We start from the raw sequence: 25,737 nt of genomic DNA on the forward strand, positions 1-25,737 counted from the left end.
ATTGAGCAGATTCACTAGCAGTTGGGGGTTCAGTGCCTTAAGAGTGTACAGAAGTTGTTGAGGGATAATTACCCGACACCTGAACATGCCTCACAGTTATGACACTACAAATAGAAATGATGGCTATACTTTTGAAATGAAGCACCATCCATCCAAGAGATGAATCAACTGACTGCAAAGCATGTTGGCCACTATGAGAGAGGCTCTGATCTTCTACCATGTGATGAACAAGCTGTGCTGATTCAGGCTCAGAGGTGGTTTGATAGAAGAAGACAAGAGAGGAGACCCAAAGACTAAGTCTTTTCTTTTAGTCGGTCTTTTGTACGGATGATCCTTATTGAAATTGTTTTTGATATCAAAATGTTAAACATAGTTTTTTTTTTTCAAATGATTTTTACACACATTATACAAATAACAACTGGGAACAACATAATTGAATTACAGTTGGTTGGTGCTTTTCAGATCTGAGTTGTATTTGCAAAACATTTTTACAGTTTGTTTTAACCAACTTAAGAGTGTCAGATTTTTGGAGATGATTTTAGTATTTATTGGTATTCTAAATTCACTTTCAAACACTGAAAACATCTGGAACTGTATTGTCCAATGTGGCAAACTCAAATTTAAAACAAATACAAAGAATAATTTGCAAACACCATTTAAACCATGTCTCATACCAAAGAGGATGCCTATACATGTTTAAGGGCTTAGATGCCATATTTTACTTTCATCTCTTCCACAAGAATAATGTAGGCAGATATTGCTTCATCTTTGGAGATACCTGTAAACAGAAACATCTGTTAGTTCTTATTTTAAGACCTCTGTTAATGAACACAACCCTGGTCTGGCAGCATCAGGTAACATTAACTCTACTTAACTACCGGAATACCCGCCCCTATGTGACCGGCGGTGGAGGCTGCGCAGCATCGCAAGTTCAGGCATTAATCTGCACGGCCATCGCAAATTCGGCCATTGATTGGCCCTAATTACCTAATTAAAAAATCCGGCTCTGTTAGATCACCCACTTCCTGAAAGATTCAGCGTGATCGCACGTAAAATGGTATAGCTGTGGCCGAACACATTTTCTACTCACACACACACACACACACACACACACACACACACACACACACACACACACACACACACACACACACACACACACACACACACACACACACACACACACACACACACACACACACACACACACACATAGAGAGAGACTTCTCATTCTTGTTATAGGATGGATAGCCAATATTGTGATATAGGAAAATAAGTTAAATCTGACCTTTCTTTGTATTCCAGGCATCCCATTTTGCTTTGCCAGCAATGTCCAATATTCCTGGACGAACTGCGGAAAGATGGATTTGTATCAAACAAACATGTTTTCCTGAATTACACAATACAAGAATGAATCGTGTCAGTTGCTTATGTATAAACTGTCAAGTAATTTCAAATATAGTGCAACACAGTTGAATTGTCAATCCCCAGTTTAAATATTTATGTCAACAGACAACCGTATGGGGGTAAAATGGTGTCAGATCAGCTGTAAATGGACAGATTATGATTCACAAATAGATAGTACAATCTGTAAACACATAACACGATCCACAAATGTGAAACCCAACTCACAAATATATTTAAAATCCACAAACACACACACCATGATCCACAAATGTGAAACACAACTCACAAATATATTTAAAATTCACAAACACACACATCATGATCCACAAATAGAATTCAGTGACTTGTATTTCAAAACCAGAATTTCTGTTTGTAGATTGTTTCGCATTTGTTTTCAGAGTTTTGACACTATTGTACCGCTGTTTTATGGTGTAATTTTCTACAAATGCACTCTTCACAATTTGCAAATAAACACAGTCTAACTTGTATTTTCAAACCACTGTTTCCAGACACACATACAAATCATGTGCAATGCACAGTGTTCAAGTCTCAAATCTGTTTGCACATCAGTGTGTGTGTGTGTGTGGATCGCTATGCTAGGTCTTCAAGTGTTGAATTAGTGTTTGCACATCACAGCCTGTGTGTGGAATGCATTGCATTTGTCTACAAATCGTTTTGACACTCTTGTTGCGCAGATAAAATCCACAAATGTAATCAGCCAATGAGGGGGATCGCTTGCAATGGGATGTCCCGCCTCCTCGATAACCCCATCAAAATAAAAGCACCGGGCTTGTGCCTGTCTGTCTGGCCGGCCGGCCGCTCCCTCATGCAGGAGATGAAGTGGAGAGAAACATGGAGAGAGGCCTGGCTCAATTAGTGGCAGCGGCAGCTGCCTCGGCAGTTTACCGACCTGCCACGGCAGGTCAGTTGCTGCCACTGACCTGTAGGGGCGCTGTTTCCCGACCTGCGGCAGGTTTGTAGTTACAACATCAGATGCTTATAACTCCTAGGAAAATGGCTTAAACTGCATGAAACTTTGTGCGTGAAGACATCTCCCGACATATATACTTCGGTTTAAAATTGGTGCAATTTGGAGCTTTTTTTGGACGTTTTTTGGCCATATCTCGGGAACGGAAGCAGCTACAGACTGACGCCGTTGGAAAGCTCGTCGAATTTTAATGGCTTAAACTGCATGAAACTTTGTGCGTGAAGACATCTCCCGACATATATAGGCTACTTCGGTTTAAAATTGGTGCAATTTGGAGCCAAAGCGCCCCTACAGGTCAGTGGCAGTTTACCGACCTGCCGCGGCAGGTCAGTTGCTGCCACTGACCTGTAGGGGTGCTTTGGCTCTTTGGCTTCTTTGGCTTTTTTTTTTGCTCCAAATTGCACCAATTTTAAACCAAAGTATATATGTCGGGAGATGTCTTCACGCACAAAGTTTCATGCAGTTTAAGGCATTTTCCTAGGAGTTATGAGCATCTGATGTTGTAACTATTTCATGTAAAAAAGGGTACATTGCTCAGCGCCCCCATCGTTGATTTCGTAACTTCAACGCACCTTCTACTAGATGTCAAATTCGACGAGCTTTCCAACGGCGTCAGTCCCGTGTCTGTAGCTGCTTCCGTTCCCGAGATATGGCCAAAAAAACTCCAAACAAACTTTTTTTTTTGGCTCCAAATTGCACCAATTTTAAACCGAAGTATATACGGTATGTCGGGAGATGTCTTCACGCACAAAGTTTCATGCAGTTTAAGCCATTTTCCTAGGAGTTATAAGCAGTGTTTGGAATAACGCCGTTTAAAAGAACGGCGTTAGGTAACGCGGGTAATCGCGAGGCGGGTAATCTAACTAATTACTGTTTCCGTCGTTACAACGCCGTTATCGTTACTGAACGCTAAATGCGGTGCGTTACTATGAAATGATTGAGTAAACTACCCGTAGCCTACACTAGTGTTGTCAAGTGAGGAGACCGGGTGGGTTAACATAACGAGATAAACGATTATGATTGGCTAAGGCAGAGTCATGTGTTTCAGGATAGCCAATCGGAGCCAGTGTTACACACGAGCCAGGAGTCAGGACACAGGCGACACACACACACACACACACACACAGACACACCAAACAGATTCGAGGAAGCAGCAGAAATGGCGAGTCCGGAGTAGAGAGCTGCGCGGGCCTGAAATTTCGGCCCGAGCCCTCCCCGGCCCGTGACATGCAGACCCGTGCCCGATCCAGCCCGTTGCGAGGCCCGAAGCCAATATTACGATATAATGACACATCTCTCTCCCTCTCTGTTCGGCGTGCTGCGTCGCCGTGCGGCCGTCCTGCGCAGCCTCTCTCTCTCTCTCTCTCTCTGTGTTCGGGAGCTGTCCGCTCGCTGTACATGGACGGACACGGCACAAACGGTGTCTCTCTCTCGGGAGCTGTCTACAGCTACTAACTCACGTGAGGGTCTGTGTGTGGCTGGGGGAGTGTCTGTGCACTCCTCCTCTTTGTCTGACTGTGCTCCGCTGTGTAAAATCAAGCGAGTACGTTAATACAACATTATTTAATTGAATTATTGAAACGGCCCGACCCCGGACCTATTAATTAAAAATAAATAAAAAACAAGCCCGGCCTCGGCCCGTTTTGGTCGGCCCGAGGGGCCCGTGAGGGTACCCTCAGGTTTGCAGCAATCCATGAAAATTTGGCATTTTCAAGGTGGAGATAACGCAAATAGTTACTTTCCCTGGTAACTAGTTACTTTTATTATAGAGTAATTCAGTTACTAACTCAGTTACTTTTTGGAACAAGTAGTGAGTAACTATAACTAATTACTTTTTTAAAGTAACGTTCCCAACACTGGTTATAAGCATCTGATGTTGTAACTACAAACCTGCCGCGGCAGGTCGGGAAACAGCGCCCCTACAGGTCAGTGGCAGTGCCGAGACAGCTGCCGGTGCCACTAATTGAGCCAGGCCTCTCTCCATGTTTCTCTCCACTTCATCTCCTGCATGAGGGAGCGGCCGGCCGGCCAGACAGACAGGCACAAGCCCGGTGCTTTTATTTTGGAGGGGTTATCGAGGAGGCGGGACATCCCATTGCAAGCGATCCCCCTCATTGGCTGATTACATTTGTGGATTTTATCTGCGCAACAAGAGTGTCAAAACGATTTGTAGACAAATGCAATGCATTCCACACACAGGCTGTGATGTGCAAACACTAATTCAACACTTGAAGACCTAGCATAGCGATCCACACACACACACACATGTGCAAACAGATTTGAGACTTGAACACTGTGCATTGCACATGATTTGTATGTGTGTCTGGAAACAGTGGTTTGAAAATACAAGTTAGACTGTGTTTGTTTGCAAATTGTGAAGAGTGCATTTGTAGAAAATTACACCATAAAACAGCGGTACAATAGTGTCAAAACTCTGAAAACAAATGCGAAACAATCTACAAACAGAAATTCTGGTTTTGAAATACAAGTCACTGAATTCTATTTGTGGATCATGATGTGTGTGTTTGTGAATTTTAAATATATTTGTGAGTTGTGTTTCACATTTATGGATCATGGTGTGTGTGCTTGTGGATTTTAAATATATTTGTGAGTTGGGTTTCACATTTGTGGATCGTGTTATGTGTTTACAGATTGTACTATCTATTTGTGAATCATAATCTGTCCATTTACAGCTGATCTGACACCATTTTACCCCCATACAACCGCTCAAGTCAACTGATGGGGATCTGGGCGGGGGATGGATAACGACATGCTTCATTTCAAATTATCAGTCTCGGGATCATTCATAGTATGACACTAAACTTGCTAGGCTTCTTTCTTTTCTTTTCTTTTTGTTTTTTTTGCTCAACCCCACCCAACTGCCAACTCCTCCCCAGACAAATACTAGATCACTAAGAGGCCATTTACACCTGGCATTAACATGGATTTTCTGCCATCAGATTGCAACCAGATAGTGCTTGACCACATTAGCCTGATTTCATTTACACGTGGCGTTAACATGCGTTTTGGGTGATCAGATTGCAATCTGATTTCAATCTGAAATCGCATGTTAATGCCAGGTGTAAATGGCGTCAATAACTCACCCATGCATTGCAAATATCCATATACATCTGCCTATCAATTCATTCGACCCAGAATTGAGTCTTGAGTCTAAAAATGTCAAGTGAAAAAAGAGAAGAGGAAAAATCTGCCAATGTAAGAGGATGATTCCACTAGCTTCTGTAAACAGATCCAAAGGGGCAAATCACTTGTCTTATTTTTAAATTCTTGAAAACTAAAAATGTATTGAATGTTAAGCCTGCATGAAATCAAGTGAAATATATATTCAGGGTGGGAGGCCATGGCCTCCATTGTCCCTCTCTCTGGCCGTGATGCCCTGAGATCTCTAAGGCCACCATGGCAGTGCCCTGCGACCAGTTGCTTTAAAAGTGTCAGTGGTCTCAGTTTAATCTAGTCTGCCCTATGCAAAGGATGTGTAATTGGCTCCTTTTACCACACATTTTAGAAAAATCGCCATGTCAATAGAGCAATGGCCTTTGTGCCCTGGCATGTGGCACAAGGCCACATGGCTAAAACAAAGTTGTGACGCCGAAGGCCAGATGGCCTTGCCCTTAAAATGATGAAATTCCCACCCTGTATATATTCTTATTCCATTCGCAGATTTTGTCACTTTTTTGGAAGGTGAAAAAAGCATTGTTGGTCGAAAATGTAACCTAACCCTAAACACAAGATTAAATGATAAAAAAAATTACAGTAACTCACCTATGTTAACATCACCAACTGTGGCTTGCTTATATAAACCATAGATTTTGGCAAGTTCGGCATGGTTTGGCCTCGTTTTCAATATCTTCACATCCTCTACTGCTTTCAGAAAGGATTCCTGTTAGGATGAGATCAAATACAACGTGATACACAGACCAGGGTCGAATAGCAGTTCAAGATTTCTGTTTCTCACATGCTGTCACTATAGGCTACTGTATGTTGAAAATCACAGAAAAGCTATACTACAAACATGTACATCTTGACAATTAAGTGATTTAGTCTCGAATATTAATATGTAAAAAAAAATCATATTTTTCCTTAAAGAAGAAAAAAAGTGAGTTAAATCCACTTTCCAGTGCAGTTTCACTTGCTTCAGGAATAACAAGTGTCAATATCTTGAAACAAGGCAGAATAAAGCAGATCAACCCACTAGTATCAAGAAAATAACACTTGATTCCAGAAAGTGTGAACTTACAACCCCCCCCCCCCCCCTTCAATTCAGAGTGCTCCTATAAGCAAGTTTGTACTTACCGACATGACTGCAGTGAGAGAGAGGCACACCTTGCAACTGCTTTGCTGGCGTCCCAGATTTCCGTAGGCGGCTGTCCAACTAGTTCTACTATTATGTTCTTTGCTTGCATTTCTATTGGCTGGGGAAGATGAAATGGGCGGGTACAAACGGACAAAAAGGCATGGCATTAACCTGTTCTGACTCTGGTTTTCTGAGTGTGAATCTATGGGAAGAGTGGGTATGTAGGGTTATTTCTTGACAGTTGAGTACTGCTCCTTGCATTCAATCACCATTGAATGAATGGGAGGGAAGCACATTCACACAACGCCTAATGTTTGAGGCTTGCCGGGACAGTTCCACAATGATCCTTCCTGCGAGTCCCTTTTGAAACGTTTTTCTAGCATCACTTCACTCACCAACAAGCTGCACGGGATGGGCAGGTAAACAAGCTGCACGGGATGGGCAGGTAGCCAACCAGCGGCAAAGAAGAAATTCCAGAAACACCTGAAGCACTGAGAACAAAGACGTATTCAACCGGTTAGTCCAAGTCACACATTTGTTAGAAGTGTATAGGGATGTAACTACCGTAAATTCCGGACTATAAGACGCACCGGTCTATAAGCCGCACCTTCAAAGGTGACTATTTTTTTCTTCTATAAGCCGCACCGGTCTATAAGCCGCGGGTGTTTTGATGTTTAATTACCATATGTAAGGCTTCGTGCACAGAGGGGATTGTCGGGAAAGAGATGGCTGTTTGGGGAAGCTCCCATTTATTAACATTTCAACAAAACAAAAGTCAGGTCACTAATCCCCAGACAAAATCACACATTGTGAGATGCTTAAAAATCACCATCGGCGGGAGCTGCTGTGCAGCCAAGAACACAAGTGAAATTCGTTCTCTCGTGACCTGTGGTTCTCAACGTGATGGACGATTCACCTTTCTTGTTAACAGTCCTAGTGAGAGGCAGGTCGAACGTCAAAGGCACTTCATCCATATTTATGATCTGCTCCGGTCCGATGGAATATTCCTTGATCTTTCTTTGTGTGAATTCGCCGAAGTTTGTAATTTTCTCCTGGTAGTCGGGAGGGAGTTGCTGACACACAGTCGTCCGCGCCCTGACGGACAGTCCCTTTCGTCTCGGGTTTGTGCATTATCCTTTGCTGCTGCTGCTGTTGTTGTTCCTGTCTCGCTACTGTCTCAGACATGGCTTTCAGGCTCAATCGCCGCCATCGTCGTAACACAGCCAGTTCTCCATCTTTTGAAGCATGATGTTAGATTACAACGAGCTAGTTGTGTGGCTTAGCCTTCCAAAATGTTGCTGTTAGTTTTTTAGAATGTAATACATAGAATTGGGAATGTTACATTCAATTTCATTCAGACTGTCTTTCCAGCTCAATCGCTGCCTTTTTCCTCCCGGAGCGAGGGAGGAGGGAGGGAGGGTGTTTTACCGTAGTGGCTGAGAGAGAGTAGTGGCACAGTGCTCCAATCAGGTCGCGAGGCACATTTTTTGCAACATCATCCAATCAGGGTCTCGCTCTCATAATGTCTGTCTTGCTCTCGTTCTGCCTCATACCAACATCCATAGATTTTGGAGGTTCCCGAGTGGCCGTTTGCTGGAAAAATCCATAGATAAGACGCACCGTTATTTAAGCCGCAGGGGGCAAAAAAGGCCAAAAAAGCCGCGGCTTATAGTCCGGAATTTACGGTATATGAAATTTCACAGTACGGTATGGTATCCACCAAAATATCATGGTATAATCACAATATTAATATATATAAATATATATTTAGAAAAAAAAGAAAAGAAAAAAAAAAGGTAATAACTCAGGTGTCCTCATATAAATATTTTGGTGTGTACACGACACATAGATAATCTTCTCTGCTGGAAAACACACATTGACAAACTGTGCAACAAACTGCAGCAGAGGCTTTATTTTTTAAGATAGCTGAGGTTGTACGGAGTGAGCAGCCAGATCATGCTGCTGATCTACCGGGCGACTCTAGAGAGTGTGATCAGATACGGACTAACAGCAGGGTTTGGCAACCTTACTGTTCAACTGAGAAGCAGGCTGGCCAGCATGCACAAGGCGGCCATGAAAATAATAGGTAAGAAAGAACATGAGCCCATACAAAAACTCTATGAGCAAGCAGCAATCAAACAAGCAACAAAAATCACTGCAGACTCAAGACACCCCCTCTTCTCTGAATATGAAACTCTGCCATCAGGCAGGAGACTCCGGGTGCCAAAGTGCAACACAAGCTTTCCTTTGTTCCAGCCTCCATTAAGTTGCTGAACCTTACAAAACCTTAGAGCCTCCATGTTGTCACTGTAAAGGTCCTTGTTAAGTGTTATCTGTTTTTGGTCTTGTATGAAGCCCTACGCCAGGGATACTCAACTTGCTTTGCCCAGGGGCCACTTTCGTGAAATGATCGGAGGCCAGGGGCCAGTTAATAAACAATACATTTTTCTGTAGCGGATTGTAGGTTTTTGGGGTGTCAGCTGGAGTTTAGTCTGACAATGTTGTGCACACCGGATAGTTGGTTAGGTTAAGTACATACATAAGTGCCTGGGTAGCGAGCAGACGGCGGTATTTGACAATTTAGCTGGAGCTCAGTCAAACATATTAGTTTTTATTTTATTAGTTTTTATTGTTAATTAGATTCTAATTCGCAATGAAAACTTAAAGTGAACTTATTAGAAAATGGTCGGGGGGCCACTCTGCACTCTGTCACGGGCCGCAAGTTGAGTATCACTGCCCTACGCACTACCATGTCAAATGCTTCTACCCTATGTTATGTGATTATTGTGTAATTGTTTTATATAAAGCAACATATCTTGCCCATGACGAATTTAGGGTATTAATAGGGTATTAATATTAACTTTTGCCCCTTTGGCCCATCGTTTGCTTTGAAGACATTGCTTTTGAACTGAATCTGAAATATGATGTTAAACTTTACACAAGGGTCCTCCACCATGAGCTTATTTGTAGTGGCGTGCGCCACCGTGCATATCTTATCGTGGGCACGGTATTACAGGGAAAGCTTACACACATACACAATTCAATTCGATAACCATGCTTGCTTGATATCGCGATATGCCATAAAATGGTATATCACATCCCTGGAAGTGAATTGCCGGTTCTGTTCCTATGTACAAACTCAAAAAAGCAAGAAATCGTTAGCATGAGAATGGAAACCGGGGGCACATAGGAGTGACGAGGCCTTTGGAATGCAAGACACCTGTGGTATGCTCGCCTAATGTCCGATAACGTCGTTTCGTCCCACATGCCGTCTTCATGAAGTATGACTGTAGAATTCAGGAAGAATTTAAAACTGCTGCTTGTTATTACTCTTTAGTTTTCACAAGTACATTACCATGTCAAGGAAATGTATAGGCTATGTTTGGGAAGAGGTGATTTTCTACCACAAGATGGCAGCATCCATATATGTTCAATGAACTGAGATGCAATTGTTTGAATGAGTCAAAAGCAGGGATGTGTGAATCAGATGTATCACTCATTTGACTCATACAAAACATCAATCAGGCATCAAGTTGTTCATATCTGGATGATATCGCACTCATACCTTAAAAGTCAATCTCAAGACCTGGACTCCTAAAATATCAAAGCCAGAAATATAAGAGTCAAAACAGAAGTGTGTTGTAGACAAAAGAGGTTTATTCTACATTCTAGAAAAAATACTTCACATCAATTTCTTTACAAGAATATAAAATTGACAGTGTGTTCTGCATTTGTTGTCTGTACATTGTTAGGAAACATTGATGAAAGCGATTAAAAAAAAGCTCTGTAACAGATTGAAGATTTTTCTGAAAATTCAACGTGTCCTGATGTCTTCTTATCAGCAGGTCAATTTACCATAATACTACATCATCATTAGAAAACAGGTAAAATAATAAAAATCATATATTTTCTAAATAATACATAGACTATACTTGACAAAAGTAGTTTGTGCGGCGACGCAATGATATAGAATCTGGATGTTCATTTGGCACATAAACAGTGTATATGAAAATACTACAGTGAACAGTTTGAATCAATATGAATATGAATATAAATGAATAGTGTATTGGTATTTGTAGGAGTTCAATGTAGGAATAAAAATAATCACATTCGAATAGCAGAATAGCACCTCACAACAAAAAGTGAAGCCACTTGCATAAAACCGGCTTGAAACCATGAATGACTTTGTAACGGGTCTGACCTATTTCAGTACATGGAAATAGCAGGATGGCTTGAATATTTGGTGTAACAGACAGCAGTGTACCAGAGTTGAACATGCTCTGGGCCAAGAAAAATGCCAAGTGCATTTATGACAATCAGATTTTTAAATTATCAACCGATGCGACAATCTGTTTCTCTTGGTTCTGATTTAAATATAGTACCAATAGGAAACAATAAATTAAAAAATAAAGAACATAATGGACCATGCAAATATCTCACTATTGTCAACGCATAGTGCGGGAAGTTCAAGGCCTGGTACTCTCCATTAAAAGAAGAAAAACTAAATTCTATTTAGCTGGCAACTAATCTCTTGAGAAGAATACCGCTAAATCCCACCGGCTCCATCAAAATGAGTCACATTGACCCCTCAAACCATTTTGAGTTTAATACACTGGTGGAAAGAGGAGAATGTAAGCTTTCTGGTGATATCAAAAGTATCTTTGTACTCCAAAGATTGAGTGAGATTCACCCCTTTATGTGTTGACTGTTTCCAAACTGTTTTTTTTTTTGAAAAACTGCCTCAAAGTTTGTCAAAGGAAGCTAGTTCTGCTTGTCACCCTACCTTTATGAGCTTCAAAATGATTTGAATTTCACAAAAATCTTTACACAGAAAGAATGAAAGCAAAGGCTGTATTTTACTCAAATCTGGTGCAACCCCAAAACAGCAAAAATCTGTATTTTCTCATAAAATTACGTTCCTACACAAACACGCCAGCGTGACTCATTTTGATGGAGGTTACATTTCAATTATCTGTGTGTGTGTGTGTGTGTGTGTGTGTGTGTGTGTGTGTGTGTGTGTGTGTGTGTGTGTGTGTGTGTGTGTGTGTTTGGGAGTGAGTGAGTGGGGTTGTATTAAGAGAGCACACATAAAGAGCTCTATTATTTGTGTCTGTATACACCGCCCCCCCCACACACACACATACACACACACAGTAGGGCTGGGTATCGTTTCAAAAATTACAATCTTAAACTGATACCGATACCAATAGAGTACTTCATTCGATACTTATTTTTCTACTTAATTCACTAATTTATTTTCTAATTCGTTCAACTCTGTCACATAGCTAGACCGCGTTCGACTTCACCACCGACCGTATGGGTTGTAGTAGCTGCTGCGGCAGTGAGTGCCACTGTCTCTGACTTGTCTTATCACTCTACTGCCTTATTGCTTGTGTGTCTCTTGTTGTTTTTGCACTCATATGCCCTGTTACATTTGTACTATGTTGTAAACGGAGTCCACAGCACAAGAATTTCACACGTGATACTTGTACCACGGAGTGACAATACAAATCTTGAATCTTGAATCTTGAGCCAATCACACGTCGCATTAAATCAAAGAACGCTGGCGGTGATTGGCTGCGAGCAAAACCATACAAATTGTTTTTTTTTCTAGATCTGTGCACAAAAAGGATCGAATGCAGGTATCGTTTGAATGGAGAAGTTTCAATACGACTTGGTACCGGCTTATTTCGGTCGATACCTTAAAGGTATTGAGTACCGAGACCCAGCCCTACTCCCCAGTACGGGTGTGTCCCTCACACGTCAGTGACTTCCTCCAGCGGGTGGCCGTTGCGGGGGTTGTTGTCAGGCAGGGTGAAGCGGATCTGCCGGCTCCTCTCCCAGCCGCGGCGGATGCGTCGGAGCCGCTGGGCCAGGCAGGGCAGAGAGAGCGCCAGGCGGCTCAGCAGCACCACCAAGGGGAGGACGAGGACCAGCGTGAAGGTGGGGGGCAGGCAGAAGGGGTACCGCTTTGGGTCGAAGGCGCGGCCCCAGCCGTAGAGGAGGGTGTGGAGGGTGGCCATGGTCAGCGCCGCATAGCCCAGTCTGGACTGCAGGGGGAGAGGGCACGGGTGTGAAGGATGAAGAAACACAATATAATCAGCACACAGAAGCGGCACTATTTGAGATTTATAATGAAAAATACATGTGTTGTTAAGTGAAAATCAGCCAGTGCTGCTGCAACAGACTACAGAGGAGAGAGTCCCTTCACTTGACATTACATTCGACAAATTTCAAACGGGGATCCCACATGCTGTTTTACCTTGGTGCGTCTCAAAAGTAAGACTACATTTCCTCTAAACCCCACTGGTTCTACTTGTGACCCGCCTACTCTCTAGCCTGGTTAAAACCATGCTGATCACGTGACCTCACATTCTGTTTCACTCTACACATCAGTTTGGACTTCTAGCTGTCCACATCGATTTCAGTGGGCGGGACTACTTGTCTTGACAGACAACTCCTTCAGCCAATCAGCATTGCCAAATCCAATCCAAATCCACTCTGCAGAACGGTGAAAACGTCATTTCCGTGGAGAAACTCTGCTAGTGTATATACAATTACTCTTGTTGTTGTTTAATTTTTGCTATTAAGTCTATTTATTATTTCTATTGCGTCTATTACTGCAATAACTGCACTTATGGCTATGTTTACTCTACTAACATTAACGTGTAACGTATAGGGCAAGCCGAATAATAATAATAATAATAATATAAGTTCAGTGTGCAATAAAGACAATTGGCACGTAAGGTATACTTACTCTATGTATTCTGCTTACTTAGACGTATTCCACTTATTTTGCTCCTATCGCATTTAATACTGTGTATTCCATGCTATGTTGTGTTCTTATTCTTATTCTTATTCTTCTATTCTGCTTATTTTTTATCCATTTACTACTGTTTATTTTATGCTATGTGTGTTATGTGAGCGAGCTACTGTAACTTGTCCCAATTTCCCCCCGGGGATCATTAAAGTCTTTCTGATTCTGATTCTGATTTAACATTAACGCTTGTTGCTTTAGGAGCCACCATTACGGTTTTGCCAGCGGCAGCCCTGATTGGCCCGGTTACGTTGTCATTTCAGGAAATCGATGTGGGCAGCTGAAAGTCCAGACTGATCAATGTGATGTCATGTTATCAGGGTGGTGAGGCTACCCCCCCCCCCACATCCTCTCCATAACAGCCAATATGCATTTTCATCAGGTGAACTAGTTCTACCTCAAGTTGAAACTTGAAAACCTGAAAATCATTCCAGAAGTTTTCACACAAAATTCATCCCAGTGCGACAAAATGTAAAATGCAGTGGAGCGGATGGTAGAGTCTGCGAGTCCTCTTGGTGACGGTCTTGCTGTTTTATGAGAATTAGAATAATGTGGTAATTTGTTGAGTTTAAAATGTCCCCATCTTTCACCAGTTCTGCATAGGTCACTCTCAGTGCAGTGAAGCTCTGGAGTGACTTCTCTTCAGTCCGTGAGAGTCACAGCAGTCCATCACATTAGCTCATTCTTCTGTCACAGGCTACTGAAGACCCTGAGGAACACGCTGACCTAACACGCATGTCCTACAGGGCTTTCTCATTACGAAAACGTCCCAAAGTTGAGCTGTGTGGCGGGCAGGAGGTTAAAAATAGCCTCATCTCTCCCAGTTAAGCTAGGACTAAGCTTAGCTCCAGACTGAGCCGCTCATAATTAGGAGTATTTCAAAAGAATTATGACTTTTCACCAGAGTGCAGTTTAATTATTAAAGGGGGACGCTGGCCATTTTACAATTTTAATATCATTGAGAAGGTAATGGAACATAATAGGAGAGAAGACACTGCCGTCTGCTCATGCTTGCACATTCATCGAAGGTGCCCAGCAAAACCACTAGGTGGCCACGTCTTCCTGCTATAAGAAATTAGGGACAATGAATGGTGTATAGACAGTTTTCAGGGAATTGTTTTGCTAGGGAACGATTTGAAACCTAGCTTATTTCCTGTCAGCTATTCTATTAGCAAACACTGCAACAGGAATTAGTAAGCTAGGGGCAATTTAGAATGTTTATGTTGTCAAGTTAAAGTTAAAACCATCTATACTGTAGAACTGCAATGGAATATGCAAACTAACACCCTATTTACACCTGGTTTTTAAATGTGACCTGTGTGATAAGTTACCCGGATGCAGGTTGCATTTAAAAACCATGTGTAAATGCATGGGGTGTAAATAAACATTCAGTCACAATTTCAATCTCCTTATACCTTTCTAAGTTTCTTACCAGGTTTTACTGCACATGTAAATCAATAGCTACATTTACATACAAAATAATATTCCCTCAAAACTCTATGAGCTACTGCTGCAAAATGATGTATGCAAAATGCCATATCACAACTATGACAATCCTGGACACGGTACCTGGATTATTCCAATATTATCCAGGATATTGATGCATGTAAGCATGTTATCACAAGCTACATCATTTCTGGGAGAACATGGATATGTTGAATGTCAACATTTGTGAGCAAAAATATGTTGCACATCAACATTTTCTAGATACATGTACCGTAAATTCCGGACTATAAGCCGCACCTTTTTTCCCGTTTTTTGGCCTTTTTTGGCCCCTGCGGCTTATATAACGGTGCGGCTTATCTATGGATTTTTTCAAAAAAAAAAAGAAATCTCTCTTTTTTAGCACTCTTTCTAACTATAAATCCACTTCTGTTTTAATTTCCTCTCTTGCCCTCTTTTCACCACACTGTATGACACTGTATGACACTGTGTGCACTGTAAAAAACAACACAGGTGGTGTTGTGTTATGTTGTTTTGTTGAAATGTTAATAAATGGGAGCTTCCTCAAACAGCCATCTCTTTCCCGACAATCCCCTCTGTGCATGAACCCTTACATATGGTAATTAAACATTAAAACACAATAAAAAAAAACAAAAAAAAATAAAAATAAAAACCATTAAAACACCCGCGGCTTATAGTCCGGTGCAGCTTATATAAGAAAAAAATAGTCAACTTTGCAGGTGCGGCTTATACACCGGTGCGGCTTATAGTCCGGAATTTACGGTATATCAATGTTATACACGTCAGAGTCTGCTATTGAAATAGCACGGTCAGTAAGAGTGTTGTGGTCGGGGTGGATTGAGGGCGTGAACACGTGCCTTTCACAATGGAGAGCCGTGTTCGATCCCGAGCATTTCCAAAGTCTACATTTCAATCGTAAGTCACATTTAATGTTTTGTTATTTAACCCTAACCCAAAGCATAACCCTAACCTTAACCAAATTGTTTTAGCTGTCTAACCTTAACAAAAAGTGTTTTATTTGCATAATGTTTTCAAATGAACTGGAAACTGACGTTTTCAAATTAACAGCAATTTGTTGGAAAATGTTGGTTAATTTGAAATGTTGATATGCAACCATATTTGTGGTTCACAAACGTTGAACGTCACCTATCTGTGGTTTGCAGAAACGTAAACTGCAAACATTTTATTCTGGCGACTGGGTTGCACATACACCCGCTGACACATAAAATACTGCATGCATCACTCACGCGCACACACACACACGCACGCACGCACGCACGCGCGCAGCGCGCGCGCACGCACACACACATGACTAATCTAACTGCCACCGGATTAGTTTAACAGAAATATGAAAGAGGAAGAGATTTGTATGTAAACAAACACCCATCTTATCAGCCTCAATCACAATTTGGGGCTGCAACAGAGAAGATCATCCCATCCTCACTAATTGAGGCATCATAGATTTACCCTGTTTGCCCAAATTCATTTCAGGTGTCAGGTTTGGTCACTGGGACACAAAGTGCTGAATCAAATGTAACAACGGAAACGCGTAACTGTCTCGTAAACAGCAGTGAGCGAGCAAGCGATTTGTCCACAGAAAGCTGCACTCACCAGCGATGGCTGAACCTCTTCACCAACAACTTCTTCACAACGTTTTCCCTCCCTGCCACTAGCAGCCACCACATTGCCTTGTGATGACCTCTGACCTCTGACTGGACCATAACTGACCCGCCTACATCATTGCCTGTATGATGTGCCTTGCATGTACCTGTATGAAGCTGAACTCCCTCCAGTTGAGAGCGTTGGCCACCGTGGGCAGCGAGGTCAGGGCCAGCAGGGAGAGCAGCCCGAGAGCCATGATGCCCACGGAGATGTACAGCTCCATCCTCCACACCTGCTCATCGTCCCACGCCAAGCTCGTCGAATTTGCCTTCCCATCAATCACCTGAGCGAGAGAGAGAGAGAGAGAAAGAGAGAGAGAGAGAGAGTTAAAGGAATAAACCAAGCCTTGGGAGATTGGCCCATTGGTCATTCAGTTATGAGAACATAGACACCAAAATCAGCCATTTGTCCCTGGTAGATTGTCAACTCCCATGCTCCATACTAATTATTTGACAGCATACACTATGTTGTTGAATGACAAAAACGACTCAAGTTTTGTATAAACCAGGCCAGTAGTTAGTTTCTATGACGTTAGGCCTGGCTGACCAACAAATGCACTGATTAAGACGGAACAATGGGCCCCTGATTCCATGTGCACAGGCACACAATGAATGGCTGTCATGAATCATTTCCCAGCTAAATGGCAAAAGGCCAAAACATACTGATCACTGGCTGTGCTGTCATTGTTAAAACATACTGATCACTGGCTGTGCTGTCATTGTTAAAACATACTGATCACTGGCTGTGCTGTCATTGTTAAAACATACTGATCACTGGCTGTGCTGTGTTAGACTTTTCCCCATTAAAGTGTGCAGCTGAGGGAAATTAAGGTCAGTCAATCATTCTATCATTCAAACTTTTTACTAAACTGTTTACAGTACTCTACTACAATACTAATGTTTTTGTATGAATCATGTATCTTCTTTATTGAGCAGCATTTAATAAAAGGACATCAAATATCCATTATTGTGAAAATGTAACGTTAACTACAAATCTTTGCATCTTCCTATAATAAAATTGCCTAGGTTGATGGGCGGGCGGGCAGGAGGGCGGTGTGAGTCACGATTTGCGTCACGAAGGTCCAGCCCGATGTCACTTTTCGTGATGTCGGCCGGGGCCCTCCGATATCAGCACCCCCCCAAACGCGCACGCACACACACACACACACACACACACACACACACACACACACACACACACACACACACACACACACACACACACACACACACACACACACACACACACACACACACACACACACACACACACACACACACACACACACACACACACACACACCCCCAAACACACACACACACACACAGACAGACATCCCCCCACCACCCCCACACACACAGACTCGTGCCACCTACTGGCAAACACATAAAGCCATTTATCTCGAGAACCGTTTGTCCGATCGACTTCAAACAAGGGGAGTGCGCTTATGGGGACCTGATGGAGTGCAGTGCCGAATTGCGTGCTATTCAGCGTAGCACCACCTACTGGCAAACACGAAAAGTGGCTTATCTCAAGAACCCTTGGTCCGATCGACTTCAAACTTAGGGAAAGCGCTTAGGGTGACCTGATGGAGTGCAGTGCCGACCTACTTACACAGACAACACACACACACACACACACACACACACACACACAACACAATACCGGGTCGGAGCCCCAGCAAACTAGATTTGATAATCTGGTAGATGCAAATTTACCTTTCATAATCCTGCTGTGGAATTCACAACAATAAATCACACATGCGCAGTGAGAATGTACAGAATCCGTTGAATTTTTTCTTCTATGGGAATGATCTCTGTGCTTTGTGGCAACCGGGTATAGGTACACACTCCTCCACTTCAGTCTCTCACCTTTGCAATAGTTTCGTAGATTTTGTATCTTGCCGACTTTCTCATGGGAAGACACAGGCTGTAGATGGCGTGCAGCGCTGCGCACAGGAAGCTGCACAGTCCAAACTGCTTCCTCCTGGTCAGCCAGCGGTCCAGCCAATCAGGGAAGCGGTTGTACTTGGTCCCCCACAGCAGCTGGAGCGCGGCGGCGTACACGCCGGGTAGGTAGACCAGCGCTAGCATCACCAAGGCCACCGAGGGCAGAGTGACGTTGACGGTGTTGATGGGCAGCTTGTAGAAGTTCTTCTTGCTCTGCATGAAGTAGGGGTGTAGCACGTCGCGCACGCAGTTGTACAGGTAGAAGAAGAGGAACAGGGCCAGGGTGACGAGCACGGGCACGCGCCAGCAGGGGAAGAGGTAGAGCGGGAGGTTCTCCATCTCCAGGGAGGAGGAGAGGAAACCCATGTCGACCGGCACGAAGCCCATGCTGCGACAGAGCTGCGTCACCGAGCCTTTGGCCGTGCTACTGTCCCCACACAGCAAGACCTGGAGGAGACAGGGGACAACATGACATTAATAGACCCCTTTCTCAATCATCTGTGCTTCAGACACACTCATCTCTCAACCTCCTTCTCCCTTTTTCCACCTCTCCCATCACTTGCACAGAAAATCGACAGAACAGAAAGAAGACAATATGATGTCTGAATGCTCCAGAGTACTTCAGCCCGGGGCCAGAGGAAGTTGTCATCTTCCAAAGGAAAAAAAAACGCTTCAGATCGGACGAAGTTCGATGGTATCTGACCAATCATGACACATGTAAACAAAACCGAGGCAGATGATTGGAGAAATTAGCGGATGTGCCTGCCTTCAGTGGATGTCCCACCATATTTCTGTTTTGACCAACTTTTTCTCTATGAAGTAGGCAAATTGCGGGAACCAACCCATCTGTTTTAAGAGACTAAGTTGACCTTGTCTCCCAATATCTTCCCTAACCTGACACTGCCGGATGGTTTGTTACACAGAACCATCTGGAACTCATCCTTGTAAAACTGTTTGAAAAGGGCAGGCGGGTTCAGAAAATACATGGCAGGAGATTGGATGAACCATCTGTCTATCACCGTCGATCACAGGCTCGCTTCTCACTGACTGTCGCCACACCCAAATCCTGTAGCTGCCTCTGGACGCCGATTGGTGCGGCCCACTGCTGGGACAGAGGTAAACCAATAGCAAGATGGATTTCTCGTGCAAACGTAATCTCGCGAATCCAGCTGCCTCGCCCTGTTTGGTTTATTTGCTCTAAAATGCATATGAGGCATACATTTCACATAATGTAGAAAAAGAGTAGAGTCCGCACACTGCTGAACAAGATGTCTCCCAGACGGATAGATTTATTTCTTGACGTTTCGGTCTCACACGACCTTCTTCAGAATTTTCTGAAGAAGGTCGTGTGAGACCGAAACGTCAAGAAATAAATCTATCCGTCTAGGAGACATCTTGTTCAGCAGTGTGCAGACTCTACTCTTTTTCTACATTGTTTGACCCCTTGTCCTGCACCTGCAATTTTGACTGGATGTGCGCGCTCTACTCTCTTTTATACATTTCACATAAAACACATTTTAAAAATTGTTCAACAATTTGTGCCTGCACAGTGCACCTGCCACACACCACAAGAGAATGGCAATGTCGGAGGAGACACACAGCCAGGACAGGAATGCCTTTTTGACACGGAAAAAAGAAAGAACATTTGACTTACAAACATGCTGAAGAAGGTTGCAACATAACATGAGTGCCCGTTGCGACCGCATTGCCCTCGCATTTGCGTATGAGTGACCCAGACAAAATGGGCTCAGCAAGATGATTTTGAAGTATTCCAAAACAAGTAATCCAAAGTATTTAGAATACGTTTAATTCACTTGAGTAATCTAATGGAATACGTTACAAATGACATTTTAAGGCATGTATTCAGTCATCCGTAGTGGAATGCGTTTGAAAAGTAACCCTCGCCACACTGCGTCACGTCATGATGATGTATCCCACCTGCCTGCTTCCATCGCGCGGTCCCGTCTGCAGTGTCCAGGCTGACAGGGCATTAAACGCTTTGACCACAGAACTCTCTGGGAACATGTGTGCCAGCTGCTCGGCGTGCGACGGCCCGTCCCGGCTGACCCGCAGGCCGTTGCTGACGTCCACCAGGGTCTTCCCGGCCAGGGCCTGCTTCAGGCCCGCCAGTGTGGAGTAGTGCTCCGGGAACACGGCCACGAAGACCAAATCTGCCTGGCTGACGGCCTCCATCTGGGACGTCACCTGGTAGGCACAGTCAAAAAATGGCAACACTGTAAGTTTAGGTTATTATGTATTTATGATGCCTTATAATTCTTTGTGTTTATGTGCTCCCCAAAACACACATTATTAATTTATGATTTTTAAATGTATCAAGAATATATTAACTTTTTTTTTTTACATGAATCACATTTGAAAATGATGTACATTATAATGTCTATGACAAGCAAGAATTATCTGCATTATAATGCTGATGTGAGAATTGTGATACATAATAGCTCTATCATGACTTTATAAGAAAGTAGTTGGCTCTTCAGTTGCTCCAGGAAACTCAACCGAAATAGTTTTTTTTCCATACGTCTTGCCAATGTTGCAATGTTGTTCATCAAGGTTTTATTAAAATGACTATGACAAACGCGTTAACACCGTCACACCGCAAGTTACAATTATCTCTAACCAGGATGATCTATCCAGTAACAGCTAATGTTGACAGGCAAAACAATTTAAGTATGTTAGGTAGTTATTATCCCTAGTGGGATAAGTCAACGTAAGAACATAATTATCAGCATGGACAAGCACGCCCATTGTGTGGTGAGTGTGAATGTGTCCGTTTGACTCTATGAGATAGACAGTGTGTGTGTGTGTGTGTGTGTGTGTGTGTGTGTGTGTGTGTGTGTGTGTGTGTGTGTGTGTGTGTGTGTGTGTGTGTGTGTGTGTGACCTCGGCTTCTTCTGGGAACAGCGCCACAGAGCGTTTGGGGCTTCGACTCCCCACCACCACCTGGTACCCCGAGGCCACCAGCCTCCTGGCCAGCGAGCGGGAGAAGTCGCCCGTGCCCAGGATTCCCACCACAGGAGCACCGGAGTCGGACAGGGAGGCTTCCAGACGTCTGGAGCCTCCTCCTACACCTCGAATCAGAGGTCTCGTCATCTCCTCTCTAGGCATAGCGTGCTGCCAAGTGGACAGAAGACCACAGAGGGGACAGGATCATTGCTTTGGTTTAGACTGATCTGCATCCATTTTTCCTACATGGCACAGCTCACTCCCACAACACAACGTGTAATCCTCTTAACAGCTCATAAAATCAATGAAAAGGAGGGGGAAATGCAGAGAAAACGGTCTCATTCATAACACTCCCCAAGTGCTATTCAATGTGTTGTTGTCAAGGAAACGCTCCTATTGTGAATTACAGGATGACAAACTTGTTATTGACATTTACTTCACAAATACTGATCAGCTCGAGAGCATAGAGGCTTGATGTGTCCTCCTGCAAGGGATACAGTATGTAATATTTGTTATGTTATTTTCAAACTTACTCTGAGTCAAATGCATGTACCCGTGCACACTTGATCATAGAGTGGAATCCGCTTATAGTGATCACGGTTAGAGTGATCAACCGCTTATATGGATCAAAAAGCTTGGTGGTACAGAATCATTCCTATACAGATGAGATGATGTTTGAACAAGTCACTTATAGTAATAATCGGGAGTCATGAGGAGTTGTGAACAGGCAAGGCAGGCAACTGTCTGGGGCCCAAGGCCGTTAGGGACGCCTGAGGGCCGATTTGGAATGACGTAGGAAACCTCCGTCAAGAGGCCCCATGTCATTCCCGTTAAAACTTACATGATTCACATTTCTCTTCAGTTGAAAGTGAATCATTCAAGAGAATGTATGTGATGTGTGCATGCACATTTGACAGGAATGATTCACGGTCATTCACTTTCACTTTCAATTCCAGAGAATGTAGGAGAATCGTTCCCGTCAAACTTGCATGATTCATGTATTCTGGGTAAAGGAAATGAAGAAGTTACATGTACTGTATCTGGAAGTCAAAACGAAAGAGAAAAACCAGGATGGGGAACTAAGCAAGACAGCGGAGCAGATACTAATTCAGCAGATAACTGAATGCTATTATTTTAGTATAGCCTATGGGGAGATACTTGAATAACTTCAGCTAGCAATGGCACCACGTTTTTTTTCTTCAGCTAGCAATGGCACCACGTTTTTCTTTTCTTTTTTTTTTTTACTGGCCAACTAAGCTATCAGTTAAGCTATGAATGCTATGAAAGCAGAGCACACAATTAACACCAGTCACCAGCCAAATGCTGGTAAATAAATATGCAAGTGGCTGCCTGGTAGATTTGCTTCACTCACCACCAGCCAAAAACAAACAAACAAACAATGGTCATCTATTGAGTGGCTGGTAACATTTGAACTTTTCGTTGTTGTCAGGTTATTTATAAAATAATGGTGGTGAAAGCTGGTTGGAGGGCCGCCTGGGGAATTTTTGCCTAGGGCCCCAACAGACTCTAGACTAGAATCACCAATGAGAACAATTGAAAAACTATTTAAAGTAAAACTACAGTATATTTTTTACTTACAAACTGCGAAAAATGAGCCAACAAGATGAAGCAGTGATACTTGGTGCATGTCTGTCTGTACATGGAGAGATCGGGGCGTCTCTGTCTGTCTGTCTGTCTATGCGAGAGCACTGTGTTTGAAACAGCTGGAGGTCTAGGCTAACTTACTACTATATGTATTTTGAGTGACAGTCAATAACATTCAGTAAATATCAAAGCTGTCTATTTCATTACTTTACTGTATTGATGTAATAAATATACAAATGTCAATTAGATGGTAATCTGCATGAGCAATAAATGGTTATAATGATCATCCGCTTATAGTGATCAATTTGACCCGTCTTAAAGTGATCACTGTCTATAAGAGGAGGCCACTGTAGTTCAATATATTTAATAGCCCTTTTCAGTTTGCTGGTACATTCACGTCACACGACGACCTTTGCTGAATCCAGCGTCCTTTCCCAGAAAAGCAGCCGGGGTTCACAATTAACCCTCAAGCCACAAAAAGGTCATCCAAGATGGACTTTACAAGTGTCGCACCGAAATGTCAAACTCACCCACAGTTACCGGACAGTCTTGCGCGCTAGGGTATTGTCAGCGAGGCTGATAAACATTTGTAATTATTTTTTTTTAACGTGTCGACCGGGGTCGATTCTTTCTCAACAACAGTTCAAGCCCGCATCACGCAGTCGACACCATCTTGAACTGTTGTTTAGAAAGAATTGACCAGTTTATGAAAAATTATTTAAAAAAATTATTCGCTGACTTTCAATACCCTAGCGCGCAAGACTGCAAGACTGCCCCGTAACTGTGGGTGAGTTTGAAATTACGGTGCTACACTTGTAAAGTCCATCTTGGATGACATCTTTGTGGCTTGAGAGTTAGTTGTGAACCCCGGCTCAGGTCCTATGACTTGAATGTACCAGCGAGCTGAAAAGGGCTATATATTTAGCATGTGTGCTCTGGAGATATATCTGGTTAGACCACATGGGCAGAGGAAAAATGCAATAGGAAGCAATGATGAAATAAAAAAATAAAAACACAAAACACAGACAGAAGACAGCCAGCCTGTTTGTTAATGGGAGGTTTCTGAGTGAGTTCATATTTTAGGACACAAAACTGGGATGCACATTGCATGATGAGCTCTGAGATTCACTTGAGATCAGTTTAACTGATCTAGCTAATAGCTCAGCATAGTGAGAGGCAATCCAACAATAGCATGAAAAGAAAGATACTGTACACACACCATGGCTAGCTCAGCTCACCAACTTCAACTTGGATCACTTCTAAGGCAAGCACACATTTAACCAGCCACCTAGACCTAGCCACTCTACGTCAAACTCAGTTCAACAAAACTCAATTTTAGGTTATATTACATGCCCAAAATTCACTCACTCACTCACTCACACACACACACACACACACACACGCGCGCGCGCGCACACACACACACACACACACACACACACACACACACACACACACACACACACACACACAACACACACACACACACACACACACACACACACACACAATGGACGTCTATAAACTAATAGTGTAATTAAACTGACATACATTGACAATACAGGTTGGAGTTAGGTTCTCTCAGTAAAACATCAAACGTCACATGCTGGGAATTTTACAGACTACCACCCACCTTGCTTGTTGTCCTTGGCTGAACGTGGGAACTTTATCTTTTGGGAAAGATAGTTTTCTAAGCGCAAGGGACAACGTAGGCCAAAGGAAACGTTTCGTTTGGTAGAATGAACGCTCAAGTCAAATAATATAGCTCATGTCGGTATAAAAAAATTAGTTTTACTTTTGTTTCCCGTTAGCGCAGCTCTCTCTGTGCGCTCCTTCCTGGTCAGGTGACGCACCAGCTGAGGCCCCGCCCACGCCCCGCCCACGCCCCGCCCACGCCCCGCCCTCCTCTGTGTGCAGAAGATAAACTCTAATGAGCACTATCTTTTAACTTTTCCGACAGGGCAGAACCAAGATGTTCATAAAGCTATCTGGAAGCCACATAAAAAATACACATCAGTGAACCATTCAGGACCAATGTTCCCCTTAAACTATGTAGCCTACCTATATTTGTAAAAGATTGACCCAGGCCTCAGGCCTGGTAATTTATCACATTGATCAAATAGCAGCCTAATATTTTTTTTTCAGCCATTACCACTAACTGCTCCACTTTGAAACCCGAGTCAATATAAAGCAAACGTTGAAGTTTTGGTGGCAATTTTTTAGTGCAATGCCCAAGTTTCCTTGCTTGTTAGATGAATGGTGATACAGATACATAGGCTACTTGTAATACTGAGGATTGTACCTGCAAGTGGTGGCCACAATCCTGTTTTTATATTTACAATTTTTCCAATAACACAATACGATATTATACAATATTTGAGTTAGAACAGGGATGGAACTTGGATGGGATTTGAGGGAATTCTGCGGGGCATTTTAATTAAATATACAGGATTAAATCCTAAGGTGTAGTTTTTCCCCTTCCTTTCTTTATTTTTAACATTTTTATTTTTACATTTCACGAGGTATAAAACCCTGATAATACACAGTAGCCTACAGTAGGTGGCGG

At 43.0% G+C, this 25,737-nt stretch overlaps 2 protein-coding genes across 2 annotated transcripts; both read right to left on the reverse strand.

Moving 5' to 3' along the window:
• Positions 1 to 291: 291 nt before the first annotated feature.
• Positions 292 to 6,831, reverse strand: LOC310773783 (acyl-CoA-binding protein-like). The gene is made up of 4 exons (XM_083633735.1): positions 6,710 to 6,831; positions 6,179 to 6,296; positions 1,289 to 1,351; positions 292 to 778 (listed from the first exon to the last, which is right to left on the reverse strand). The coding sequence occupies exons 1-4, from the start codon at positions 6,713 to 6,715 to the stop codon at positions 705 to 707; spliced, it is 261 nt and encodes an 86-aa protein (XP_083489861.1). The 5' UTR covers positions 6,716 to 6,831; the 3' UTR covers positions 292 to 704.
• A 3,539-nt stretch (positions 6,832 to 10,370) lies between these two features.
• Positions 10,371 to 24,996, reverse strand: LOC310774165 (metalloreductase STEAP3-like). Its single transcript, XM_083634246.1, has 6 exons — positions 24,805 to 24,996; positions 21,504 to 21,734; positions 20,541 to 20,807; positions 18,525 to 19,049; positions 16,760 to 16,936; positions 10,371 to 12,760 (listed from the first exon to the last, which is right to left on the reverse strand). Exons 2-6 carry the CDS (start codon positions 21,726 to 21,728, stop codon positions 12,467 to 12,469), a joined length of 1,488 nt encoding a protein of 495 aa, XP_083490372.1. The 5' UTR covers positions 21,729 to 21,734; positions 24,805 to 24,996; the 3' UTR covers positions 10,371 to 12,466.
• Between the last annotated feature and the right edge of the window lie 741 nt (positions 24,997 to 25,737).

This window comes from Poromitra crassiceps, assembly GCF_964638095.1.
Source record: "Poromitra crassiceps genome assembly, chromosome: 3".
Classification (NCBI taxonomy): domain Eukaryota; kingdom Metazoa; phylum Chordata; class Actinopteri; order Beryciformes; family Melamphaidae; genus Poromitra; species Poromitra crassiceps.

Coding starts and splice junctions, on each gene's coding strand:
- LOC310773783 (XM_083633735.1), bottom strand. Junction 1,352..6,178: donor AGTTGGTGATGTTAACATAG/GTGAGTTACTGT, acceptor ATCTTTCCGCAG/TTCGTCCAGGAATATTGGAC. Junction 779..1,288: donor TGCCTGGAATACAAAGAAAG/GTCAGATTTAAC, acceptor TTCTGTTTACAG/GTATCTCCAAAGATGAAGCA.
- LOC310774165 (XM_083634246.1), bottom strand. CDS start 21,728: ATGCCTAGAGAGGAGATGACGAGACCTCTGATTCGAGGTGTAGGAGGA. Junction 16,937..18,524: donor TCTACGAAACTATTGCAAAG/GTGAGAGACTGA, acceptor TCTCTCGCTCAG/GTGATTGATGGGAAGGCAAA. Junction 12,761..16,759: donor GGGAGTTCAGCTTCATACAG/GTACATGCAAGG, acceptor CTCCCCCTGCAG/TCCAGACTGGGCTATGCGGC.